The 27699-nt window shown below is 42.0% G+C and overlaps 2 protein-coding genes across 2 annotated transcripts in view; both read right to left on the bottom strand.

Annotated features, from left to right (window-relative positions):
* Positions 1–539: 539 nt before the first annotated feature.
* Positions 540–11171, bottom strand: zmp:0000000529 (WD repeat-containing protein 20). The gene is made up of 4 exons (XM_039823222.1): positions 10372–11171; positions 6468–6650; positions 3169–4578; positions 540–1494 (listed from the first exon to the last, which is right to left on the bottom strand). Exons 1-4 carry the CDS (start codon positions 10804–10806, stop codon positions 1447–1449), a joined length of 2076 nt encoding a protein of 691 aa, XP_039679156.1. The 5' UTR covers positions 10807–11171; the 3' UTR covers positions 540–1446.
* Positions 11172–12705: 1534 nt separating this feature from the next.
* Positions 12706–27699, bottom strand: part of LOC120551276 (mitogen-activated protein kinase kinase kinase kinase 5-like) — a 46185-nt gene continuing 31191 nt past the window's right edge. The window contains exons 14-32 of the mRNA XM_039788564.1: positions 27615–27667; positions 27270–27316; positions 27146–27190; positions 26431–26451; positions 26284–26329; positions 25180–25333; positions 24011–24111; positions 23560–23601; positions 22693–22771; positions 22518–22594; positions 21470–21530; positions 21230–21326; positions 21045–21103; positions 20298–20401; positions 17651–17828; positions 17240–17308; positions 16932–17024; positions 15427–15553; positions 12706–13321 (exon numbers count right to left, since the gene is read on the bottom strand). Coding sequence (XP_039644498.1) covers positions 13225–13321; positions 15427–15553; positions 16932–17024; positions 17240–17308; positions 17651–17828; positions 20298–20401; positions 21045–21103; positions 21230–21326; positions 21470–21530; positions 22518–22594; positions 22693–22771; positions 23560–23601; positions 24011–24111; positions 25180–25333; positions 26284–26329; positions 26431–26451; positions 27146–27190; positions 27270–27316; positions 27615–27667 — 1550 coding nt within the window. The 3' untranslated portion in view covers positions 12706–13224. The remainder of the gene's footprint in view (positions 13322–15426; positions 15554–16931; positions 17025–17239; positions 17309–17650; positions 17829–20297; positions 20402–21044; positions 21104–21229; positions 21327–21469; positions 21531–22517; positions 22595–22692; positions 22772–23559; positions 23602–24010; positions 24112–25179; positions 25334–26283; positions 26330–26430; positions 26452–27145; positions 27191–27269; positions 27317–27614; positions 27668–27699) is intronic.

Raw genomic sequence — 27699 nt, 5'->3', positions numbered from 1 at the left:
CATTTGGCTGGTAAATGGTGCTAATTTTGAACCCTGGGACAGGCGTCAGCTCAGACAAGACAATAACATCCCTTGTGTCACTCATCAGGCAGCTCAGGATGGACTGTGGATTTATTGTATGTGCAAATTCTTGCAAGAGGCAATTCAGGTGCAACAGGAATGAAGATACAGTATATATGATGCTACACCATGAGGGGAATGTGTGTGTGTGTGTGTGTGTGTGTGTGTGTGTGTGTGTGTGTGTGCCGCTTTACATAGGGAATGTGCAACAGTGTGTGTGTGTGTGTGTGTGAGTGAGAGCCGTTTTACATAGGGAATGTGCAACATTGTGTGTGTGTGTGTGTGTGTGTAGCCTGCTTACGTAGGGGAATGTGCAACAGTGTGTGTGTGTGTGTGCGCGTGTGTGTGTGTGTGAGCCCTGCTTTACATAGGGAATGTGCAAATGTGTGTGTGTGTGTGTGTGTGTGTGTGCGAGAGCCGCTTTACGTAGGGAATGTGCAAGTGTGTGTGTGTGTGTGTGTGTGTGTGTGTGTGTGTTCGTTATTCATTAAGTCGCTGTTTGTCCAGGAGAATTAGCATTATTCAGAGCCATTAACTCGTCAGTCAGCTGTACAGCTAGCAGCCTCTCTGTGCTCGACTCGTCTCTCTATAGGAGTCCCACTGGACCCGAAAATGCTTCCGCCAGCTTGCTTTCAGGGACAAACTGGAGAAACTCAGACTAAATAAAAACGCATTGACATCTTCAAGTTCCCGAAAACAGCAGACCTTCACTTTTCTTTTTTTAACTTGTGGTTGCTATGTACAATAGAAGGATCTTCATATATTAATATTCTTCATCTTTCCTGTTTCTTTCCCTTCCTTGTCGTCGAGTCACTTTTTCCATACCGACTCGATGGTCACTTTGTTTGTCCTTTTTCATATTCGTAGAGTATTTTCAGTATTTACATTATAAATTATTACACAGTCTTGTGATAAAATAAATAACTTAAATACAAGGGCCGTGGCTTTTGCATGAATGGGACAACGGGAGGGATCAGATGTAAGACGGGTGGAGCCTCGCTCCTCGATGCTCCAGCGCTGCAGACCAGGAGGAGAGACAATCTCCGTTTGTTTGATGCAGTCTTTCTGCGGAGAATCACGGAGTGGTGAGGTGAGGCGGGGGGGCCGAAGCATCAGGGATAAACTTCCCAAGTGGCACAAGGTGGGAAAGCCTCCTTTAAAGTTTGATGATTCAGGAAGTGTTTCCCACCGAACTGGCCCACGTGTGAGCGAAATGCGTAGGGCAAAGGGTTTGGGTGGTGTCGGGTACAGAGGGTTATACTGGCGGTTTAATACTGCAGTGGTAGGTAGGGTACAGTGGCTGGTTGTTGGCCCTTCGTTTGACATATTTGAGGATCGGTGGAGAGATGGATGGAGGGAGGGATGAGTGCAAAGCTTCTCCTCCAGCTATACCACCGTGCCGCTCGGAGAGTTCCCGTTCTGTGCTGTCAAGTTCTGATCAGAGAGACAAAACATGAAAAGGAAAGTTAGACACTAGAGACAATCAGACCGAGAAAATCTCTACTCCACTTTAAAGTGCAGGAAGATAAAAAGCCAACTTTGCTCCGGAGAGGAGAGGCGAAATCATCTGTCATTGCTCGCAGTCTGAAATATCCACCAGCTGAGATATCTACTCAGAACAAACTGATTACTGACTTGCAATGAAGGAATATCAGTGAACTAACCCAAGTTGTTGTTGTTATTATTATTATTATTATTATTATTATTATTATTATTATTATTATGATGCTTACAACAGCAAGTAGGCTAAAGGCTAATTACCATTTCCATTACATTACCATCATAATGAACGTGCTGATAGTAGGGCTGGGAATCACCAACATATCCAAATATTCTGCGATATATTGATTATGTATTACTTTTTTCCAACTTTACGTTTTCCCAATTTCAAATGATGTCCCCCAAAAAACTTTGTCAACATCTGTTTTATCTAAAAAGATACATTTCTCTGTTCGCTTCACTTTTATTGCTGCAAAATGGGATTGTCAAGCAGACAAACTGACCAACACAGATATAATAATAGATCGATACTCGGCGTCTGCGTATCGATACGGTATTGCCATAGAAAATATTGCGATACTTTGCTGTATTGAATCCCCCCAACCCCTATCTGATAGAAGTAAAACCACACTGCATGTTTGTTTTTTTTAAGACTATATTTTTGGGCATTTTAGGCCTTTATTGGACAGGACTGCTGAAGACATGAAAGGGGAGAATGACATGCAGCAAAGGGCCGCCGGTCGGAGTCGAACCCAGGCCCACTGCGTTGAGGAGTAAACCTCTATATATATATATATATATATATATATATATATATATATATATATATATATATATATATATATATATGGGCGCCCGCTCTAGAGAATCATGAAATGTAGAAAATAATTTCAGAAAAAAAAATATAACAATCACCCTTCACCTATACATCAAACACTAATGGACATATGGCAGCTTTAGCCGTCGTCTTGTTTTAACTCCTCAACGGACAGATGGGCAGTTTTTCCTCTCTTTTTCCTGACATTTAAAGGGATACTTTGCCGGCATTCAACCAACTTTGTATCATAACAATGACGGTATGTGTAAATCATCTACGTTACATTTCCCTCCATCTTACCAGTGCCCAGATCTCCTTACTCCCAGGCCAGCAGAAACACACAGGATGACTCGTTCTCTCTCTCTCTCTCTCAGATTCAATTGTAAAACTAGACAGTGCTGATCAAATATGCACTAAGATTTGGTTACTGTATTGCCTACTTCTCGCCTGAAATGTTTTCAGAAACATTTTGGGCTGAAATACGATATCTTGTAAACAGGAAGTAAACAGGGGATACCACAGCCCCTTTTCTCAGTTTTCTCTGGCCATGTAGCTCCAATTTCAAAAATGTTTGCGCCATTCTACTGCATAGAAATCCAATTATTTTATTAAAAAACAAAAAAAGACCCTTCTTTAACTGACTGAACAATAAATCAATGAAAACGAAAAACACCATTATTCTCTAATCATGAATTTAACCGTAATAATAACTAATTGTTAGTTGTAGCCAAAGCATTGATGTATTTCCTAATCCAATGTTTTTCTCCTGAAAGGGTTAACTGAAGACTTACCGCCTTCCCCGGCCGCGCCCAGGTGCAGATGAGCCCCTCTTGGCAGGCGGTGATGATGCAGTCGTCCATGAACACCAGGACTGTCAGCCTCTCGTGTGCGATCTTCTTGCACACCAGCGGCTCCAGCAGGGGCACCTCGTGCATGCGTGGGCACAGCGTGGTGCCCAGGACCTTGGCGGCGTCCAGCCGGTTGCTCCGCGGCGCCACGTTGATCTTATCGTTGCTTTTGCTGATGTTGCCCAGGCTGTGGTACCTCTTGTGCTCCTTCTCCACCCCGCTGCTGCACCCGGACTTGTCCGACTTGCGCTCCTGGAGGGACAGCGTGGCGAAGCGGCCGATGCTGAATGGGGTGCTGTTTCCTCCTCCGCTGCTCCCTCCGCCTCCCCCGCCTCCCCCGCCGCCCTCCGAGGCGCCCGGGCCCTTGGAGACATTCGCCACGGCAGGGTGGGGCAGAGAGTTGGAGCGGGACAGGGAGCGAGGAAGCGGTAAGGGGAGGGTTGGAGGGTTGGCGGTGCCGGTGTTAGTGTTAGGCGGATGATGGTGCCCCTCAACCGTTGCACCTCCTCCCCCAACTGAGGTACTGTTGACCCCCCCGCTGCCTGAGTTGGACAGCGAGGGCCCAAAAGTGTTAGTAAAGGCGCGGGACAGCGGCAGCCGTGGGTATAAGACGTCATCCGTCAAGTCCCACAGACAGAACTGGGTGTCCTGGCCCACCGAGCCAAAGCGGTACGTGACCGATGCCGAACCGCCACCTTTAGAGCTGTGCCGAGAAAGACGCGACAACGTGCTGCTCGTTCGGACCCGGCCGAAGTGCATGGAGTTGTTTGGCGCTCCCTGGTGGAGGTCCTCCTCGCTGCCGCTAAGCTCCATCGGCTCCTCGTCCTCCAGGGAAGTCGTGAAGGGGTCAAACGCCACCACATTGACCCAGGACTTGTGGCCGTGACCTCTTGCAACCACGCGGCTCTCTGCAAATGACCAGACGGTAACCAGGTCATCCTCTCCGCCGGTGGCGAGATATTTCCCATCGGGGCTCCACGACACGCACAGCAGCCCGCCAAAGTAGCTCTTCATCACCCCCTGCAGCTCCATTGAGTCAAAGTGGAAGACACGCAGGCAGCCGTCCTGGCCCACGCACGCCACATGCACGCCATCCGGGGAGAAAGCAAACTCATTGAGGCCTCCGTCGCCCACGGCCCATCGTAACAACGGGTTGCGCGGCGTCTTGGTCTTGCAGGCGTAGACGGTGAAGCCTTCTCCCTGCCGCAGCAGAGAGTACTGTGGGGCCGTGGTGCCACATGGGTGGTCCACGTTGTAGAGGTAGAGGTGGCCGCTGGCATGGGAGGCCAGGAACAGGTTCTCAGACTTGGGAAGCCATTTTAGACATGTCACCTTGGATTTGTCTATCAACCTCTGGAAAACAGGAAGGAGGTGCACAGAGGAAAGATAAGGGGAGAGATTTTGAGAAAAATAGGAAAGCGGGAACAATGGAAGAGGAGATGAAAGAGTGGAGGAATGGGAAGAGAAGAGTAAAAATTAGAGATGCACCGATAGAGCGGCCGGTGACCGGAATTGGCCGGTTTTCACGCGCTCGGCCATGACCGGCGATTGGCAGGTCAGCCTGACATATGCCGATTTCATGGCAGTCAACGCTACAATTAACTGACAACATAAGTTATACGAATTACAGTTCTCAAGGACGCACGCACACACGGACGTGACAGCACGCTCTCTTTTTCCTTTCTCTCAACTTCTCCGCTGTGTGTGGCGCATACCCGCTCACGGTGTGAAGCGCGTGTCGGCACTATTCTCGCACATGTAGGGAACCTGGTGAATTAACCTGCAACATGTCAGCTGTTTGGACATTCTTCAGCGTGTGTGCAGAAGATTGCAATATGCAACACCTGCAAGGAGAAAGTAGGGCGTGGAGGGATGACACCAAAAAACCAAAATCATCATTTTTTTTAGTTGGATGTGAAAAGAAGGAAATGTAGCTCAGAGAAAATTCTTTCAGCAAGACCTAACAAGTAATCAGTCCCTCCTGAAGCGAATCATTGCTGGAGGCGTTCACCTTCTGATAAACCAATCAGGAATGCCTAAGGATCCCATAGGCCAATTCCAGCGTCTCATCAATGGTTTAAAAAGCTTCTTCTCTCCCTGTGCTATCAGCTGTCATTTCAGGAAGACGTCGTCCCTCCTCCTCCCCTTCCACCTCCCGTCCTGGTGGTTCTCCGGCTGTCGCTCCGATGCCTCCTAGGTCTGGTTTTCCGGCTTCTCCGCCACCACCGGTGTCTGGATTCCATCGGGGGGTTACATCTTGGTACACTACCCCTACATTAATTTATTAATATATTAAATGTATTAATAACGATGGAGTCCAATCTCCAATACATTGTACACTACATGCTGTGGTATATGAAAACCTTTTGCATATCTGCAAACAAGTCTCTCCTGATTGAAATGGTTCTAACGTTGCTCTTTAGATGGGTGTGAATGTCCCACACCAGGAGTCATTTATATAGTTCTATTTTATAGTGATCCATTATCTGTTCAAAACATGTTCTATTAAAGAAAAGATAGAAAATAAATATTTGTGTGTGTGCTGTGAAGTGGTTAGAAAAAATGAAATCGGAATCGGCTAAAATCGGTATCGGCTGGCCTAACTCCAAGAAAATTGGAATCGGCCTGGAAAGTTGTAATCAGTGCATCTCTAGTAAAAATTAAGATATTACAAACACTTTTTTGAGCTTTGATGTGGAAACCTCATTGCTAGCAAAATGTGTGACCAAAAAAAAAAAATCTATCGAGAGAAGCATACAGTACGTAGAAAGGAAACATGGGGAGAGAGAGAAGGTTTGCAGAGATCAAGAACCAAGCTGCAGCAGAGACAGACTGAAACCAACAGAGACAGACCAGGGGATGGAAGATTTAAAAAGATTTAAAAGAAAATCACACAGAGGTGAACAGATTCAGGAGACACCTAAACACAAAGTCTATCTGCATGCAGTCGTGCACACATACCCCCTTAATCTCCTAATTGAATTGGGAATCCCATTAAAGAGAATCCCATTAAAAAGAAAGAGGCAGTTCAGGAGACGCAGTAAATGAATGTTAAAGGGATAAACGCTGAAGACGTCTAGGCTACATCACAGCATCCAAACTAGGGCAGAAAAGAAATCGATACAAGAATGACAAATGACTTCTGTTGCATTAAAGCAGCAGGTTTTAATCACGACAACACACAGAGCTGCAACCCCCGCTACTTTTTAACAACACATGAAGAAAAGAGACAAATACAATACCTCCTCATTGAAGAGTTTACTGGTCTCCTTCTTGATGGGGTCGAGATACTGGACCTGTCCGGCTGAGAAACCCACGATGAGAGCTACACTCTCCGCTGTGGCAGAGTACTGGTTGAAGTCGTGACATGTTGGCTGAGTCCCCTTGTAGATCCTCTTGTCTATCGGCTTACTGAGGTCTACAGCCTGCAGATGAGACAGATTGGAGAAAGAGAAACTGTGAAGCACGCCGAGAAGAGTCAAGTTATCACAAAGTGGGTTTCAGGGACGTTCAAAAGGTCCTCGAAGGGGTTTAATTTGTTCCACAGGATCCATTTAAAAGCAAGAGTCCACACAACAATTTATCACAGTCACAGACATCTGCTGACAATGTATCTTACATTTCTGGGCCAATTTATCATTAGGTGATTTCTATTTCGACAAATGATCATCAAGCGTAGATGACAAAAAAAAATTCCTTTGAGATATTTCCACAGCAGCTAGCTACAGCAAAGTTTTCTCCCATACAGGGAGAAATCCATCAAACAAGATTCAGAGACTGATGAGGTTTCTTTCCACCACAAAAGACCAGAAAGCAACATGGCTGCAGTAGTATTTCCAGAATGGAAACACTCTGATGCTCATGTTGTTGGTGTACCCATAGACAGCCCACCGAAAGGTCTCTGAGGGTTTGTTAAAGTCTATAGTCCTTGCTGCCAAGATTTAAATATACATGGCCTCGCAGTGCTGGAAGGGGGTCACAATCAACCACGACACTAATAAAAGAATATACTCATCGTGCCCTATAAAACACAATTTACTGGCAGAAAAACTGCAACGGCTGAGATCAAAACACTGTCCACGTCTGTCTTAAAAACAACAGTCAGGTGTCCATGTGAACACTGAAACTGGTTTTGCTTGTTGTACTCATTCCTCCTGTTCATAGAGAGATCTTCCTAATGCGCTGCACATGTAAGTGATGGGGGACAAAATCCACAGTCCTCGTTCTGCGTGCAAAACAAACACAAAGTGGCAACTTCGATAGCTTCACATGAAATGATTAGATCAAGCTAAAACTGGTTCAGTGTTTGTCAACACATTCTCACTCCCATCTCATCACATATAACCGCTCGGTCAGGACCCCTTGGCATCATGTTTTTAGGTGGGCTGGGGTTAGGGTTAGGCAACTAAACAACCCGGAGTTTAGGTTAGGGTTTGTGAATTTTTTTTTTTTTTTTTAAAAATTTTTTTTTTTTTTTTATATAATTTTTTTTTTTTTTAAAAAAAATAAATTAAAAAAAAAAAAAAAAAAAAAAAAAAAAATTTTTTTTTTTTTTTTTTTTTATGAAAAAAAAATTCCTTTTTTTGGGTGGAGTTGTGTGTTTGTTTACCCATCCATCCACCCCTGATTATGTGGACTCAGCTGCACGCGGCGGTTGAAAGCCCGGTGCATCTTGGTCTTAGAATACATCCATGGTCTTATACAGATGCTATTCTGGATCAACGTTAGTACACTTCCAGGATAAAGCCTGACATTGGTTCCCCCCCGCCTTCCGCTCTCTGTGTATTGCCGTTCTCAAAATCCCTTCGCTTCGGGAAACAACAAACTTCAAGATAGCAAGCTACACGCTAAAAATGGCAAGTTTTAAAGAAAATGTGGATCGTGCAACCAGGCAGGCCTGCTTGCTTCTTTCGGGGAATGATTGTAAAGATTTACAAATATGTTTAAGGCATTTACTCTCTAACCGGGACCGGTTGGTGGGATTGCTGTGGACGAAGTACACACGGCTATACACTGGTAAGAGCAGATTATGTTTAACCATGTAACCAGGTAATTTAAATAGCTCACGTTACTGTACTGCATGAACGGTTACCTTAATTTAATATTTTTTGTGGAGTTTCCTTTTGCGGTGTGCAAATGTTCCACCAAAACAAGTTTCCCGAGACCATTTAGCAGAGCCACCGTCACTGAGTCCGGAGCTTAGTGCCGCCCAAGATGATTGTGATTGGTTTACAACCCAGAGCATTTTTTTTCCTCATGAAATGTTAATAAGTACATTTGCATAGTAAATCCACCACTCCTCCTACATCACTACATGGCAACTAGTGCTGCAAAGATGAATCGATTAGTTGTCAACTATTCAATTAATCTAAAACTATTTTGATAATCGATTAATTGGGTTGAGTCATTTTTTGTTTTGAAAAAAGTACAAAATTCTCTGAGTCCAGCTTCTTAAATGTGAATATTTTCTAGTTTCTTCACTTCTCTGTGACAGTAAACTGAATATCTGAGTTGTGGACAAAACGAGACATCTGAGAATGTCTTCTTTGGCTTTGGGAAACACTGATCTACATTTTTCACAATTTTCTGACATTTTATAGACCACTAATCGATTATTCGAGAAAATATTCGACAGAATAAATCGACAAAACAAATAACCCTAGGTTGCAGCCCTAATGGCAGATTTCGGACCTGTACTTGGTATTGGCTCAGATCTTGATTTTAGGTATCAGAGTCAGTTGCAGGAGAGGAAAAACATGCTGCATCTGTGCTGATTAAATGTAAATGTGCCGGAGGATGATTTCATAGTTATATTATTAGTACAAACTTAAAAAACAAAATCTCTTCTTAACATTCTTTGACATAAATAAGATTTTGAACCCCTGGATTTTGAGGATGTGGAATATAAATTAAGTGTTATACTGCATGAATGTTGAATGTACAGTATGGTGATGGTGACATCATGACATGTAGCTTCAGTCTGTTGCATACGAGCCAACTTAGCCATCTACATGTGTGCATCAGTCATAAAGATACAAACTCCTGGCAAATGAAGGACATTTATTGTACTTTTGGATTCATTTCATTATGACCCAGAAAAGATAAAATCATGAACAGTGTGCAGTGAAAGAAAACCCTTGACATTTAAGGAAGGTAGGCAGTTGCATCATTTTCCCTCATTGATCCATGTCACCTTAGAGGAGGAGAAGCTTTTTACATTTGTCCTCCAGTTACTCCTAAGTGGGTTATTAGTATTCCTCATTAAGAAGCAAGTGGTGCAGCTTGCTGCTTGCACTTCCAGCTCTCTAAAAACAATCCTTGGTGAAAGCTAGCAATGCTAAAAACAAGCTGAGTGAGGAGAAACTGGAGGACAACTCCCTGACCTCGGTGAAGGGATGCATCACATCATGTGTGAGAAGTTATTTTTGTAACTCAGTAGGCCTACATTAAAAGCATTGGCAATTATACAGATTCTTCTAATAGTTTATTTAACGTTCTAAAACCATCCTTCAATTTATTAAAAAAAAAAAAATCAAAATCACCAAATGTTGGAGATGCATGGTTTTCACTTGACAGGAAGGATGTGTAATCTGAAAAGTAACTGTCAGCTGTCAGACAAAAAGTACAATATTTCCCTCTGAGATGTTGTGGAGTTAAGTATAAAAGTTGCATAAAAATGGAAATACTCAAAGTCAAATGTACTCTGATACAACCCCCCACTGTTGAGGTAACACATATGTATATTAAACATTCAGAGGAGAATAAACAACCTTTAGTTCACATGGTTTCATTGAGTGGGCTGAAGTCAGTGGCTTCCTGTCTCTGTTTCCTGCTCGTATAGTAACACTGTTGCCCTGGTTGCCCCTGCAGCGTCCACTGCCACTGTGCATCCGTGTGCATGATGCACCATTCACTGTCTGTTCACACCATGGTTCACACGCACATTATCATGTCGCATTGCAAAGCAAATAAAGATGTCACATGTGACAAATGCTAGCCTGCTCTGTGCAGCACGAGCAGCCCAAGAACCTCGGTTTGAAAACATGATGAAATGGGAGCATCTAATTTGCGGAGCAGGTTAGCATGCTAAGCTAACCCTGACCATCCAATCTGTCATACAGAGGAGGAGGAGGAGAACAGGCTCACCTTCTTGATGTTGGTGTACGTGTAAAAATACAGCTCCCTGCCGATGTTGAAGCACACCCTCTCCGAGTCCTCGCTCGGGTCTTCGGGCTGCAGCTTGACCATAGAGACCCGGACGGGCGGCAGGAAGCCCGCTGGAGAGGAGTTGGCTGCGGCATTGGAAGAGGAGGAGGCGGCGGCGGCGGCAGCAGCAGCGGCAGCCGCGGCAGCCGCGGCGGCGGCGGCAGCCCCCGGCCCCTGCAGCAGCCCGACCCCTCCGCCGGCTATCGGACCGGGTCCACCTCCAGGGCCCAGCGTGGCTCCAGCGGACGGACCCCGCGGCAGTCCGCCCCGCTGCTGCGAGTCCGAGAGGGTGAGCAGCTTGTAGAAGCCCTCTCTGGTCCGGAACTGGGATTTAATCTCATTGATATCCTTCAGAGCGCCGCCATCTCCGGCCATTTTTTTAGTACAAACAAGCCGCACAGGAAACTGATTTCTTTTGACCTGGAAATAATAAACGCTACAATCAAAAAGTACTAGAATAAATATGTGAGAGGCGAAGCCGAGCAGCCGAGATCAGCTAGCTAGGCCGACCAGCACACCCGGTCTGTTCCAGTGCATTTTACACCAGTACCGGAGCCAAAACCGCTGCTGTCTGGCAAATAAACCCCGAGAGAAAGCCCTTCTGAGCCGGTGTAAGCATCATCCTCGAGTCCTCGACCGGGTCTCTGCCTCCGTTCATCCAGTGTGCGTAAAGTAACGTTACGTTCAATAAGTAACGTTACGTGCGATGATGCGTCGACGGCTGCTGCTGCTGCTGCTGGCCCGGCCTGGCACTGCGCACTCCCACTGATTTGTCGGGGGCAAAGAGAGGGCATCCATCCCCGGACAGCGTGCTTCATTTAACCGCCCAGCAAATGTGGAAGAAGCATTTATCCTTTACTTAAGAAAACGTACTAATACCACACTGTAAAAAATACTCTGTTACAAGTAAATGTCCTGCATTGAAAATGTTTTTTTTGTATTATGTTTTTTATTTATTATTTTTTATAGTAGGCCTATTGTGTCTCTGTTAGGCTACTGTGATCCTTTTTTGCTTTATGGCTGTGCAGCACTTTGGCTCAACTGTTATTTTTAAATGTGCTTTAAAAATAAAGTTGGATTGCATTGAAAATGTTACTTAGGCTAAGTAAAAGTATGCAAATATCATCAGGAATATGTACTTAAAGTAATCAATGCAGAAAAATCCTCACCTTTTAGAAACTGGAAACGATCAAAACAGTTCTGTCAATCAACTAAGTGTTAAATCGGCTAATCATTTCAGCTGTAGGCTACGTGTAGGCCTTCATATTGTTCGGTAGTTTAGTTTATAATAAAACATCTTATTTTATAAATTACATGTGTTTTGTGTGCAAAAATCTCAATTTGTAAACTGACTAGTAACTAAAGCTGTCAAGATTAATGTAGTGAAGTAAAAAAAGTACAATATTTCTATCTGAACTGCAGTGGAATAGAATAAGAAAGTGGCATCAAAAGAAAAGACTCAAGTATTTCAAATTTGTACTTAAGTGTACTTGAGTAAATGTACTTAGTTATTCACCACTGCTGCCCAGTGACACCCAACAGGACCACATGATGTATGGTCAAGAAAAACAAGCACAAAACATTTTACTGCACAATGTTAAGTAGGCCTACATTTATAATACTGACATACTTAGCCACTGGTTGTTGTTTTCAGGACGCAAGTTTTTGTTGGTACATCTTTAAAATGTAAAATTACTCAAGCATGTTCTTATGAAAAGAGATAAGTGCCACCAGATATGTCTTGATTTGAATTGCAGAAATAGGACGTTGTCCTGCTCATATTCATCTGTTAAATATTTAAAAGATATTGCTGCCCCGGAGAAAATGAATTCAAATAAAAAAAAATTATGCACAACCTAAAATGGGATGCAGTGGCTTGAAATGAGATGCAAATATTATTATAATTTCCAGTACTTGCGTGACAACCAAAAGCAAAGAAAAACGGATTATGTGCGCCTTGAAATAGGATTTTTAACTATTTTTTTCCTATTGTTCTGACGCCACATGAATACTGCACAAATGCTTTGCAATGTTAACAAAAGTGAAAAACATTGTGTATCCGCCCTGTGACTCAGATCCACTCCAAAATTGAATGGGTTCTTCCTCAGGCCCATGCTACACCCTTCCACCAAGTTTCATGAAAATCTGTCATATAGTTTTTCTGTAATCCTGCTGACAAACTAACAAACAGACAAACCGAGCATATATCCATAATCATAACTTTCACCTCTCATTTACCATTTCTGCTCCAAGATCAGTACAGTTCACCTCATCTTTTGTTAATTCATTTTATTACAGTGTAACGGCAGTGAGAAGTGTGTATATCTGAAATACAGACCCAGGTTACAAACTACACAGGCCATCCAGTCCTTTATGCTTGTGTGTGGCATATTCTGGAAGCCACATTTTTCATTCCCTGCAGGCAGCTGCTGTTGCTGTGATCAACTGAGATACTCCTCTTAAGTATGAGAGGAGGACCTTCCTTCACTGTTTGTTTAGGGTTTTCTCATGTGTCTGGATACTGGAGGTTGTTCTGGATCTCACACGTTGAAATCAGCATAAATAAGAGCGGACTTGCCCAGATTGGAAGCAACAACACAACAATCCTCTTGGGTCAGCATGAATTTGCAACATCCTGCACATCACTTCTTTCTGACATACTGTATCTCCTCTTCTCCCATTAGAAAATAAAACACTGTGGCGTCCATGATCCCTCAGAGTTAATGATGGAAGTTCTGCATGGAGGCATTAGTGGGAGTTTCCCATGATGCCCCATGCCAGCAGACAGGAGAGTCAGGGCAGCATGACATAGTTCTCAGCAATTTCCAGGACGTACAGGTTGGACAGCCCCACCGGGTCATCGGTCGAACGCGTCTCCAAGACGACCATCCTGCAGTGAGAAAGTCAGGGAGGTCAGAGGAGGTCGAGCACTGATACAACCTGCATACACTTAATGCAAATGTAAGTTATGATTGGATAGGGTGACGTGAATGTTTCTGTCCACGACGCAAATCTAGAATACAGGGTTCCCACACATTTTAATGGACGACATTTAAAACCTTTCCGTGACTTTTCAAGGACCATTAATACAATTTCCATGACTATTCACAATGGATAACCCAAACAGAACTGTATAGTATACATTACTCTAAATGTTAATCATTGTGTCAAAATAAACAGCAACCTTAATCAATGTCCAACAGTTGTTAATGTTCATATTTGTAATGGATTTGATTATAAACTCTTTTCTGGATGCAAGTCTAAAAAACAATGCGGCAACAAGTATGTGGACTACATACCACGTAATATTTCCAGTCCTTCCAGAAAAATGCGGAGTTTTTTTGTGATCGTTGCGGCCAAAAATCCTTGATTATGCGGCACGTTTTCTTAAAAAAAGCGATGGAATATGCTATATATAATATTTATGCAATTTTATGCGATGAAATTGCGGGAACTTGCAAAAACTGTAGTTTGATGAAAAAGAGAAAAAAAAGGGATCCCCCAACACCCTGCTTTTCGATGATGTTCACATCGCGTAATTACGCCACTTCATAACGTTCCCATGGCAACAGGGGAAAATGGCTGCTCGTGTGAAGTAAACGCAACATTTTTCAACTTTCTGCTAAGATATATTATGTGACTTTTTTCATGCAAGCCCCGCATATTTTGTGTGGAAATCTGCAATTTATACGGCGAAAGTGCGGCGTATTTGAAAAAATGTGGCCCCCGCATAAATATGCGGACTTTGGCTGATTATGCGTTGAATTATGCGATCGCATAATCGCGTTTTTCTGGAGGGACTGTATTTCATGGCTCTCTAATGGCCGATACGAGCAAATGAGTCGGCAGTAGCAACGAAAGGCACTGAACAGAACGGGTGTGAATCTTCACTGGTCTTACGTTTCGATTACGATCCCGTCAACGCTTCGGTCCGATTCGATATCACGATGCATCACCACGCATCACCTCCTCAATATTATTAGATATTGCTACACATGGTTTTCATCAACAAATTCAAGCAGTCGTATATATATATATATGAACTCCCCTTTTTATTGTATCTGCTCTTAAAAAAGACAATTCCTGAATGTAGCGGAGTCTGAACCATAGACAGTATATAATGGACCAATAGACCCCGTTGCTCTGGACGGAGACCAGTGAAGGCTATTAGAAGCACTTTTCCGGTGATCACTTGCTTTACTGCGCAGCCTCCAACTGACAGAGACAACGTAGATGTGACGTGAGCAATGTGTCTGAAAGTTGTAAGTCTTCTGGTAGCTGTGCCAAGAGAAATCTCAATCATTCTCAATCTTACAGAGATGGACAGCGTAGGTATATGTAAGGAGATAACATAGGCACAGGCTAATTATTGCTAACTAACATGCTAGTTAACATTAGTAATTAAACCTAAACAGCTAATGTAAGTCGAAACTGCCTGTGAGCTTCTCCTGTACTATACGGTAATTCCTCTACTGTGTGACAGAAAGTCTCTTGGTTATGACACAATCGTTAGCCTATTTTTATAAAAGCGTCTGCTACGGAGCCATAACGTGAGCTACAAGGTAATGGAGCCTTTTATACATTGTCGTGTTTCTTTAGAAATAAACAACGGACAAATAGAGTCTTTAAACGCTTCAGATGTAAAGTTATTCGCTGTCAAGTGATGTAAAAAAAAAATGGCGGTCAGTGGAATGCTAACAGGAGGTGATACCTTTGTAGCAACAAAATGGCGCCATCGGAGGTTCGAGTTCTGAAGCGAAGCTTACCCCCTTGGTCTGAACACAGCAGACAAAAGAAGCAGCGACCGGAAAATCAACAAGTAACATCAGTAGGCTGTAATCGATTATGGTCTGTCACCGCATCGATGGGGAATGGGCCACGTCCGCATCGCGATGCATCGATGCAATGATTCATTTCAACAACCCTACTGAACAGTAAAATAAGTCCGAGCAACCAGACATGAACACCACAGCAAAGAGTGACGACGTGCCGTACCTGTCGGACTGCACCAGCCGGTAGATCTTTCTGAGGTCGGTGATTTCCTCCAGCACCTCAGTGAAACTTTGTCTTCTCCTCTGCCAGCCGTGACGCCACACTGCCAGCAGCGTTTCCTCAAAATACACTGGACAGGACAGACACACAGTAAATGCTGACTTTTAATCATCTATAATTTTAACCATCACTGGTTTGCAGTGGTGGAAGAAGTATTCAGATCATTCACTTAAGTAAAAGTACCAATACCACACTGTGAAAATACTGCACTACAAGTAAAAGTCTTGCATTCAAAACCTTACTTAACCCTATTATTAGTATTCATTGTGCAGCAGGGCTTTAAATTGACACCCGCCAGCCAACCCGTAACATTGTAAAGTTACTAGCCAATTTGGCTGGTGATGAATGTAGCGAATAACACTGCGTCTGTTTGAATCGGCCCGGTTGCCAGATTGGTCTGTTTTCCGGCAAGAAATTTGGGCGGTTTTGTGTGTATTTGGCTTGGAAACGTAATCTTTATCTGGCAGCACTGCTTGTAGTGCTTATCCTACATTTCCCATGAACGCTATGTTATGATGTTTCGTATAACCGGTGGCTATGTGCCTTAGGTGTGCAGTATTGATTACGAGCTACGCTGAACCGGAGAAGACTTTAATGTATATCTGCCATCAACCCAAATAAAAAAACAATTGAAAGAAACATGGATGCTTAAATGTATTCAGTGGCACTCATTATCTGGTTTATTTTCCTTGGAAAAAATATCTTCCATATGCCCCTAAATAATGGAAGGCAGGATCTGAATTTGGCTAGTGGAGAATCTGATTGGCTGGTAACTTTAAAAATCTACTAGCGATGTTGGCTGGTGATCAAAAAAGCCCTGTTGTGCAGTAAAATGTTCACTGTCACGGTTTTATTATTATTATATCTGATGTTTTTGGATTAATATTCCTGCTGCATTAATGTGTATGTTGCATTTTATGGCTGTAGATGTTTAAGGTTGTGCTCATTTATATGCTGTTGGGTAGTTTAATCTACAGTAATGCATCATATTCTATAAGATCATCGTATGTTTGTAGCGTCGCTGTCCTGTGAGAACCACGTATCTCTAAAAAGTTTTAAAACTTTTCATGGTGTCAGAAAAACAGCCCTGTTTTCAGCTTTGTGACGATGCATTTTCCAGCTGATCCGAGAGGCTTTTGAAAGACTTTATTTAGATTAAGAAGGAGGAGAACTTTCTCAACGCGTAAAGGATCACTTCATCCTTTAGTTTATCACAAACATTCAACATCAGCACATCTGGAGATACGTGGTTTTCAGGACAGGAAGGGGATGAAAAACTGTCATCTGTATTCATGAATATCTACCTCTGAGATGTAGTGGAGTAGAAGTGTAAAGTAGCAGAAATACTCAGGTAAGTTGCCTAAAATGTTGCCTACAATTTTTACTTGGGCACTAAGGCCCAGTACTTGAGTAAATGTTACTGCTGGTTTGTCACTGGATGTTCTCACCTATAGACTCAACGTCATGAGAGAAGGTGGTCTCATGTGTCAGAGGCCTGTTGCTCTTCAGCTCCCCCTCCAGACCGACTATATGTACCGACTCTGTGGAGGAGAGAGGCTTAGTGCTGGAATACCACAGACAGACAGATGCAGTAGAACTAGACAGAACATAATGTAGAGTTTACACACACTACTACAGTCCTATCATCACAGTTATGGGCAGAGCTAAAGGGAGTACTTTCTACATCTTAGCCACAGACGGAAACCCCAAACAATGTTAGGTCTGCTAGGTACAGACTTTAAAAGGAATTACTTACTTTCTATGAGGACGAGCAGGGAGTTGCTGTCCAACTGGTTTACTTGAACTACATCTGGGCAAGGTCTCTCTGCAAGGACACACACACACACACACACACACACACACACACACACACAATCCAAATTTGGACCACTTTCCTCTGATTCTGGCTCTGACCATTGATGTTAAACTCAACAAATGAAATTATTTCTGGCACCTAGAAAGGTTTTAGCTATGTTTACATAGCTAAAACTACAATCTGTTGGTAGATTAGGAAAGAATAAAAGCCTCACACTTTGAGGTAAAGAGAGTGAGACATTTAAAGGATTTATGAAATGCGGAACATAGGCCAGGAAATTAGATCCTTTTGTTCGTAGCTACTGCATTCTAAAGCCCTTATAATGGACGTAATAATGCAGAATCAACCTACCCAGGCCAGAGTTGGTGAACCAGGACGTGTTGGAGTTGAGGTTGATGTATTCCACAGTGACAGGCACGTTGGGGCTGGACCCCCGAGAGACGCCGATACACACCAGCGGGTACTCCTGCTGGGGCACCACCACCATCTCAAACACCCGCAGAGGGTTGGGCAGGGGGAAGTCAAAATGCTGCAAAGCACAAAAGTCCACAGTTAAATCTCCTTTGGAATATCTTTGTGTGGATTTTATCTCGCACAGGGCAGCAAGCAAAGCAGATTGTTTTGTTTAAACCTGCAATCTTTTAGCTACCGCATGGTCTTTAACTGAGGGTCTTTTCTCAAAAGCAAAAGGTCTAAAGCCAACTCTTAAATTTAATAGGAGGCCATAAAATGCTTTATATCCCTGCCAGCAGTCATTTTATGAGCTAATGTCAGTGTTAACAGCCCAATAAAAATAGTAATAACTCAAAGACAAGGATAAGCTCATGGCATTGCATGATACATTCTGAGCTTTAGTGCAGCAAAACATTTTGAACTTGGCTGAGATTGTAATCATAGACTGTTAATATTATTAATAATAATAATAATAATAATAATAATAATAATAATAATAATAATAATAATAATAATAATACAGTCTATGATTGTAATACAATTATACATGAAAATGCATTTTGACACATCGTACGGAGGCCTTGAGAGCTTAACGTGCTGCAAATAGCACACCACAACAAAGGAAACTGTTTCCAGGTCCTGGTCTCATGAAATGTCTTCGAAATAACATGCCAATTTAAGCCATTTTGTGCGTTATTATAACACATTTTATGCTTTCCACGCCATGTAGTCGCACCGGACTTTCAAGTGTAAACCCATTTGCGGCAAATTTAGACACCCAGAGCAACTGACCCGGAAGTGAGGTGAAATAAAGAGCGAGAAGTCTGCAGGGGGGTCGGGGTGGTGGGAAGGTCCAACCAACACAGGACTTTCACCCAGGAGACCGCTGATCGTTTCCCGTGTGAAACCACAAGTCAATGTTGACTTTTTACGTTGGGTAATTAATTTACGTTCGTAACTTAATTTCCTTAACAAACATACATTTTTTTTAACCCAAACCACAATGTTTTCCTAAACCTAACAAAGTAAATTTCTAGCCTAAACATAAGTTTATAACGTTAATAACGTGTTTAAAACTGCAACGTTAAGGGTTCCTGATCAAAGCGTCCTTATGTGACAAGTTGGGAGTGAGAACGAGGCTTTAATGACACGCAAAAAGCTAAACATGTGTCGTGATAACACGCAAAAAGTGCCGTGCTATTAATACGCTTTCCCAAGAGATCATGCTGATCATTGATATATTAATATGTGAGCAGTACTTTAATATTGTTTTTGTGGAGTGGAGCTAATTTTAACAACATCATACTTTTGGTAATTTAATCTGACTCTTTGAGTCACTGTATATTCCTGATATCTATATGAAATTGTTGTATGTAGAATTGCAATTGAATTGGGACGTTGATTGTCTGGATGAGTGTCAAATGCTGCACAAGTGTGTTAGAAATATTTACTAGTACTGTAGAGAACAGTCATCTAAAAAGAATGGCTGTTCTTGGGCAAAATCACATACACATAGTGATACACACACACACACACAGAGGGTGTGGAGGCAGTTAGACTGGGTTGAAATAGTTAGAATTCCTCTGTAAAGTAACCTGACACCATCCTTTTAAATGAGTGAATGACACCCGGGGGGGTAGGGAGAGCGGGAAATCTCTTTTCAGGGTGTCGTCCTCTACCATTGGATGGATCGAGTGCCAAGAAGCTGGGACCAGCCTGTGCACCAACCAGGAAGCGCCAAAGTTTAAACCACTGCAGCCTCCCGCCTTAGTATTAACCAATCACAATAGCATGCACATTTTCATACATTAAGCTGTGACTTTTGAACTGCATTCTTTTTGGGGCAAGAAGAGACAGAGAAACAGCAATCCGCTGACTGTTGATTCTCAAACGGGAAAGATCCTTGTATACAAGTTACTATAATTATTTCAGCTTTAATAAACCACTTTAAATGAGAGAAGTTGTTTGTCTTCTGTTCTAACTGACCAAGTGGACCGCGTCTAAGTGACACGTGTGGTGATTGAGAGATACTCCCAGTGATTGTCTATTGTCCCACACCTGGGGACACAGAATGGGAGGGGCGAAATGTATTTACGTAAGCCCGGTTGTGTTTGTTGTTGGAAATACTCTTGATAAAGGTCTGGAGGGACCGAAACGTTAGTTTTTTGTAAATAAACGGTGATGCTATAGCAAGAGCAAAGTGCGGGATTTGTTCCTTTGTTTCCATGTAATTAAATCTGGTACAATGGATTATATTTTATAAACTGATCATATTTTTTCAGTAAAATCTTATTTTGAAATTTAACCATAGCTTTAAAATAAATGTAGTGAAGTGAACAGTAGAATAAAATGGAAATAGTCAAGTACAAGTACCTCAAAATTGTACTAGTTCAGCACTTGAGTAAATGCGTTTGATATATCCATCATAACATGTATGTAGATGTCACCGATTGGCCGAAATGAGCTGGTTCACTTCTACCTTCTGGAAATTTCAGAGCAGAGAATGATCTTTTTTAAACAATCCAAGGTTTTTTTATACACATACCTTAATGAGCATGAACTTGTGCATGGGCTCGTACCACTGCAGCAGCACAACGCTGGACTCCAGACCACAGCACAGGAACACGCAGCCTCGCTGGATGTTTCCTGCTGCAGGAGACAAGTCGTAGTTGGTATATCTCCCCGAACCAATCGACATAGCCTACTGTACAGGAATCTGCCTCATTTATATAGTTTAAAGCAACACCAAAGCACTTTTCCTCTTCGGCCCCCCTACAGGTTAGAAGCGGAATTGTCCATTACCGCTGTCCGCTACCACTACAGATCCACAACCCGATCTGGCAAACTTGCATAGTGCGGTTATAGGATATATATATCGAGGGCCGCAAAGCGAATGCAGAAGTGCCGTTCACCCTGTTACGAGTTGATGAACCACTGAAACGATTTTGGAAACATTATGTTAAGTTTCGAAAGAATCTTTGGTGTTGCTTTAAATTCTCAATAATTTACCTCAAATGCAGAGGGTACACTTTCTTTAACATTGTGAGACATCGCTGCATTTATGTTGGAATAATTGGAGAAAAAATTAGTTCTCGACTGGGAAAATTCACACTGCAGTGTGTATTTGGGATCGGCCTTTATTTGACTACTGGCCTTTAATTGAGAAAATACAATAGTTTAAATCTTCAAATCAGTGTGCAGCTAATATGTATAACAGGAACTGTCTCTGCACAGGCATATAAACTATCACACTTTATTGATATTGTGGCCATGATTCAGTATTTTGTCTCACCAACTGCGCAGGTCTTGCAGCCTTTGGTATCAGGTACTTTAGACGTCACTGCACATTTCCTGAAGACAAAATATGTATATATATACATTTATATATAGTGTAGTTTTTACCTGGGATGAGCAAATGTGTTGTTTTTTTTGGACAAAAAATTGTCTAATTTAACCAGAGAGAGAGAGTTGTGTCACCTTGGTAACAGTCTGTGAGTCGAAACCATCCTCTGGTCTTTCCGAGCCTGATCGTACAACTCCTTCAGCGAATGGGAGTGAAGCTGTGATGATTTACCTGTGAACACAGAATCGGACGCATTCTTTTAAATGTTCTTCAAACAAAAATGTCTTTTATCTTTTTCGTTTTTTTTCCCAGGAAGCTCCCAGAGAACAGAGCCACACAACTAAATGAGGATCCAAGTCTTATTTCTTATTTACCTGACACAGACATGAGGACGTTATGAATGGTGTAGACCCAGGTACACTTCCCTGGATACAACTGAAAGAGAAAAAGAAGACATCCATTCAGTCACGGCTTCCTTATTGCTCCAGGTGTCTCTTTCAAAAGCACTTTAATTACTTTTCAAGCTTTTCGTTGCAACAGTTCTCTGAAGTGTGACCTAATTTAATCTGTCAGACCAGTGGCAGAAGAAATATTCAGATCCTGTACTTAAGAAAAAGGAATGTAAGTATTATCAGCAAAATGTACTAAAAGTATAAAAAAGTTAAGGTACTCATTGTGCAGTAAAATGTTCCCTGTCAGTGTTTCCTGTTAATATTCCTGCTGCATTCATGTCTATGTTGCATTTTACTGCTGTAGATGTTTAAGGTTGTGCTCATTTTAACTCCTTTATATACTGTTGGGTAGTTTAATCTACAGTAGTGCATCATATTCTATAAGATCATCATATGTTTGTCCTGTGAGAATCACGTATCTCTAAAAAGTTTTAAAACTTTTCATGGTGTCAGAAAAACAGCCCTGTTTTCAGCTTCGTGACTATGCATTTTCCAGCTGATCCGAGAGGATTTTTGAAGACTTTATTGAGATTTAGAAGTAGGATAAGATTCTCAACACATAAAGGAACACTTCATCCTTCAGTTTATCACAAACATTCAACATCAACACATCTGGAGATACATGGTTTTCACTGGACAGGGAGGGGATAAAAAACCGTCATCTTAAAGGTAACTAAAGCTGTCGGACAAATGTAGTGGAGTAAAAAGTACAATATTTACCCCTGAGATGTAGTGGAGTACAAGAATAAAGTAGCATAAAATGGAAATGCTCAAGTAAAGTACAAGTACCTTGAATGTGTACTTAAGTTAAGTACTGTACTTGAAAAAGGAAGAAAAGGTTGGCCACTCAACACTACCAATAACTAATACAGACCCCTTATGACAATCTCTAGACAACCCACCTGCTGTTAAGCCAACAGTTAGTAAATCATTGATGTAGCTCTGTGTATTAATTAGATAAAAGTCCTACCAGCTCCATCGTGGCCTCTGAGCCGCTGAGGTTGAGGGTGTAAATCCCTTCCTCTGCCCCCAGGATCAGATGCTGGTCTGAGGGAGAGACAGAGGGGAAACACAGACTGGTCAGACAGAAAAAACACAAGTTTGCAGAGAATGGACTGTGCGCTTCATTCGGTGGCTGATACAACCTTTGGTAGCTGGGTTCTCCCAGGTGGTGGAGCAGTTGATTTTCAGAGGGCAGCCATGGAAGATCTTTTTAAAGTACACCTGGACGGAGAGAGAGAGAGAGAGAGAGAGAGAGAGAGAGAGAGAGAGAGAGAGAGAGAGAGAGAGAAGAGCATTCAATTATTTATTTTGTCCCCAGTGATACAACTTCAAAAAGTCTCAGACCAGAATGATTGTATTTATCTGCTTAATCCTCTCATCAGTCTATATCAACGACATTCCCCTTCCCGGATTTCACTCTTTTTGGCCAGATACCCGTCACCTTCCTCTTTCTTTGTGTTGTAATTCTAAACTCTGGTGGATTTCTGAGGACTATGGTTAACTGCTCCTCAGATCTCTGCAGGGTAAATCCAGACAGCTAGCTAGACTATCTGTCCAATCGGAAGAGCTGCTTCCCCAGAGCTGTAATCATACTACAGAAATAATACAAACATCCACACATACAAACATAAAAAACATACACACAGTCCTTACCCCCTCAGTGCAATCGGACTCTCCGCAATAACTGCTGTGTTTACTGTATTTTTTTTTTAATTGAGAACATGGAATGAATGTGTATGTGTGAGATGTATGTGTGTGTGTATATATATATATATATATATATATATATATATATATATATATATATATATATATATATATATATATATATATGTATTGCATACAATGACAATAAAGGTCTATCTATCTATCTATCTATGGTGCCTGCTGAGTTTAAATGGTGGATAGTTTCTCTCCACATAAGAAACATCAAACACATCTCAGACACTCAGCAGCGGAGTTGATATGAAGGGAGGAGAACTTCTGGAAAAGACACAAAAGAAACTCACAGGAGGTTTCTTCATGACGGGGCTGGCGCACTCAGCAGGGTCCTGAGAACAAAAAGGAACAGCTCAAGTTGAGTGTGTGAGAGTGAGAGAGAAGATAATCAACGAGGAAATGGAAAGATCTTATTATCTACAGCGGAATATGAGCTTCTGTAAATCTTAACCACAAATCAAATAATTTACCAAAAACCAAAGAGTAGTTCTGTCAATCGACTCATCGTCTCAGCTGTATATGAAAACGTCATATTGTCGAAGTTCTTTGTGGGTTATGTGTGCAAAAATATGAATCTACAAAGTAACTTCAGCTGTCAGATAAATGTAAGAAAAAAGTACAATATTTTCCTCTGAGATGTAACAGAGTAGAAGTATAAAGTGCCATGAAAATAAAAGACTCAAGTAAAGTACAAGTGTGTTAAAATTGTGCTTGAGTAAATGTACTTAGTAACAGCGTTACCTTTGATGTGGGTTGCCGTCTGCGGATTCCTTTAGGGGGGAGCTCAGGAGGAATCATGTCTGCGGGGTTGTCAGTTAACTGGGCAGGGCAGGACGCAGGGTCTGGATCACACACACACACACACACACACACACACACACACACACACACACACACACACACACACACACACACACACACATACACGCGCAATATGAGAAAGATATAGATATATAGAATATATAGAAGATATAGAAACTGACGTGTTTTTTCTGTTGTACAGTATAGTAGAAATTAAGAGTGAATACTGGCTTAAATACACAACGGTGCTCTTATGGCGTTTTCCCTAACATGGCTTTCCATAACATGGTACCTGCTCGACTCGCCTCGCCGCTACTCGCCTCGCCTCTACTCTACTCGCCTTTTTTGGTTTTCTATTATAAAAAAATGTCCCTGGTACCTGCTAAGAGGTACTTTTTTTAGTATCACCTCCGTCGAGGTTCCAAGCGAGCTGAGGCGATACCAAAAAGGTGATGTGAGAACCTGCAGACTGCTGATTGGTCGGAGAGAATCGTCACTAATCACTGCATCATCATTGCCAGCGACAGACGGGGGTGTCCTGAACAAACCCGCCATTTTTAAATAGTTTAGCCAGCGGTGTTTTTTTTTTTTGCTGCCTCCAGAATTGTCTTCGAGAATCAAAAACAACACACCTTCGACGTTCTGTGTGTGTGTGTGTGTGTGTGTGTGTGTGTGTCGCGTTAGGTCACGACTTGAGCTATGTTACTGGTTACTGGTTGCACGGTCATTCGTCGTTCGACTGGTCGCGACTGTTTTCCCAAGATGGCGCCTGCCTGTATACGCCAACGGTACTATCTTTATAATATATCTTTTATACGGATAATACTCCTTTAATATTGTATGTGGCGTTATCTTTTGCGGAGTGCGAATGGTCCACCAAAACAAGTTCCTTCCCGAGACTATTTTGCAGAGCCACCGTCACTGCGTCCTGAGCTCGAAGACGATTGTGATTGGTTTAAAGAAATGCGTTTTTTTTCTACTATCCAGGAGTGTATGCTTCTGTTGCCAGACCTTTCTCCCCAGGGTTGTGGGGACAGGTCTGGCATTGAGAGACTAATGTGTGCTAGAAAGTTTCCCACTACACTGTGTATGAAGGTGAGGCAGCTCACCTGAGTGCCGTGAGTGTCGTGGCCGGGGCGTAGGTCGGACCTGCGTCCCGCTGGAGGTCCTGGTGAGAGGGGTGGGGGCGTACAGAGAGCAGGGTTTCCTCGCCCGGTCGTCTTCCCCCGCTATGCTTTCCTCTGAGCTGGTCCGAGCTTTGGGCTGAACAGACCGAAACATACCCACATGGTTAGTGTCTTTGGCATTTACATTTCTACATTTTTGTTTTCAAAGTTTCTATATCATAAATTTGGGTTTCTTTCAACCAAAGTGCCCAAATATAGGCTTTTTTTAAACTCTGAAATTAGGTATAATTTCATATAAATGTAGTTTGTTGACTATTGAATTCCAACAAGAAGTGTAAAACTAGTGGTAACAAGTTGGAATGAAGTTGGATAAGAAGATGTAACGCAGAATTGGGTTATAATTTATACTTTATGTTTCATAAACAGGTAACGTTAAAACAGACGGAGGACAACACAAGGGTTAATACAGTACATGACAGAGCAGGAAGTGGTGTGGTGTGTTCCAGGGAACTAAATGTGCGACCCACAATGCAACCTTTTTTTTTTCTCTTTTTGTTTAAACATGTTAGTTTCCTTTTAATATATTTACATGTATGTATCCACCACCCACCAAGGCAAAATCCTTGTAAGTGTTACTTACTTGGCAATAAATCTTTTTCTGGTAACAGTAAATAAAAGGAGTTAAAATTAGCACAACCTTAAACATCTCCAGCAGTAAGATGCAACATTTTACTAAACAATCAGTACTTTTACTTTCATACTTTAAATACATTTTGCTGATAATACTTACATACATGTACTTAATAAAGGTTTTGGATGCAGGACTTTTACTTGTAGTGCAGTATTTTACACAGTGTGGTATTAGTACTTTTACTGACGTAAATAACCCAAATACTTCTTCCACCACTGTCTGTTACTAAAACAACACATATGCTAAAAATTGCATGTAGAAAGGTCTTCGGCAATAGTTGTTAACACCTTACATTTCAAAGTTCAGCCTTTCCATGAATACAATGTTTTTTTTTCAGCCCTGTCGTTGTCATAAACACACATGCATATAAAACCATGTTTTTTGTCGATAATGACCTTTGGAGGAAGTGGAGGCGGAGTTTCATCAGTTGGCATTATGAGTCTGTTGGCAGAGAGAGAGAGAGAGAGAGAGAGAGTCTTCTGTGTTAACGATACAGAAATACACATTAATACACACGTGAGTTTGTGTTTATTCAGACTAACCTGGTGACTTGCATCGTAGGGCTGAGGAGGACAAAACAAGGAGAGGAAGTGTCAATGCAATCTATTGAAGTTATACTGTGTATCATCGATTGGATTTAAGAGAAAAACATGAAGAAGTGACTGCTGGCAAAAAAAGTCAAAGTCAGTGTTAATTAAAGCTGCAAACAGCGATGAACGGGCCCTCGCCCCTCCCAGCACGTCGGGGGTATATGCAGGATGCCGGTAACACTTCCTCTGTACATTATGTGGCGCTAGAGAACACACGCTAATTATATGTCTCGTTGCTGTATATCATGTGTAGACCACACCATGAAAATGTCATGTAAATCGGATGATGCTTGTTAGTTGTGGCTAGAAGGGATACAGCTACACCGTTTTGACAAGAAAAAGTGGAGACAACAGTTAAGTTTAGACGCCAAAATGACTAGTTAAGTTTAGGAAAAAGATCGTGGTTTGGATTAAAACTATCCCGAGGAAGGAACACGCTTTTCCTGGGTGAAAGTATTAAAAAATATGTTATTGTATTATTGTAAGAGCCAATAAGTGGCCTTGGTATAAATAGGAACCGATCTTTGGTTTAAAAACTACAAAATAAGAACACATTTTACATATAATCATCTGTGTTAGTAAAGTATTATACTCTAACTCTAACTAAAGTCAGCAGTGTTTTAAAATTAATCCTCATACGCTGTTGTGTTGTGTTTTGTTTTCTTACATATCCACATCGTCATAGTCGTCGTCCGAGTCTGTGTCCTGATCCCTGAGAGAGGAAACAGAAGTTAAATCTCACGATCAGGTATTTAATGTGACGCCACGTCTGTGACATGTGATCCAGTTACCTCGCTGGACTCTTGGTACTGCCGGTGGATCCCAGTGAAGGTCTTAACTGTGAAAAAACACAGGAACTTAGTTACAGCCAACGAGTACAAACTTATACATGTAGAAAACTCCTCTATTTGTTGTATTAAATGTATATTCGCTGTTACTTTCTTTGTTGTTTAATATAGGGGCCGATCGCCAAGACTTAAGAGAAATAAAAAATGTTCACTATTTGAAAGTGGGGGGGACAAACAGGATTTTGCAAAGTGGGGGGGGGACATGTCCCTCATGTCCCCAGTGGAAATTATGCATATATGTTTGTATATGCATGGGTGTCCGCAACATTGAAAGTGTAATAAACTTACTGTTGTGTTTGGTGATTCTTTCTTCACAGGCCTCCGAGTGTAAATCTGTTCCACTGAGCGACCACAAGCAAAACAATTTAACGCA

The sequence above is a fragment of the Perca fluviatilis genome, chromosome 2 (assembly GCF_010015445.1).
Source record: "Perca fluviatilis chromosome 2, GENO_Pfluv_1.0, whole genome shotgun sequence".
In the NCBI taxonomy this organism is placed as follows: domain Eukaryota; kingdom Metazoa; phylum Chordata; class Actinopteri; order Perciformes; family Percidae; genus Perca; species Perca fluviatilis.
Note: the sequence above shows the minus strand (reverse complement) of the source record. Positions and strands in the feature narration are given on the sequence as shown.

Excerpts from the sequence above, each read along its gene's own strand:
- zmp:0000000529 (XM_039823222.1), bottom strand. The coding sequence starts at position 10,806 with ATGGCCGGAGATGGCGGCGCTCTGAAGGATATCAATGAGATTAAATCC. Across the intron at positions 6,651-10,371 it reads CGTACACCAACATCAAGAAG|GCTGTAGACCTCAGTAAGCC; the intron begins GTGAGCCTGTTC and ends TCTCATCTGCAG. Across the intron at positions 4,579-6,467 it reads GTAAACTCTTCAATGAGGAG|AGGTTGATAGACAAATCCAA; the intron begins GTATTGTATTTG and ends CCTGTTTTCCAG.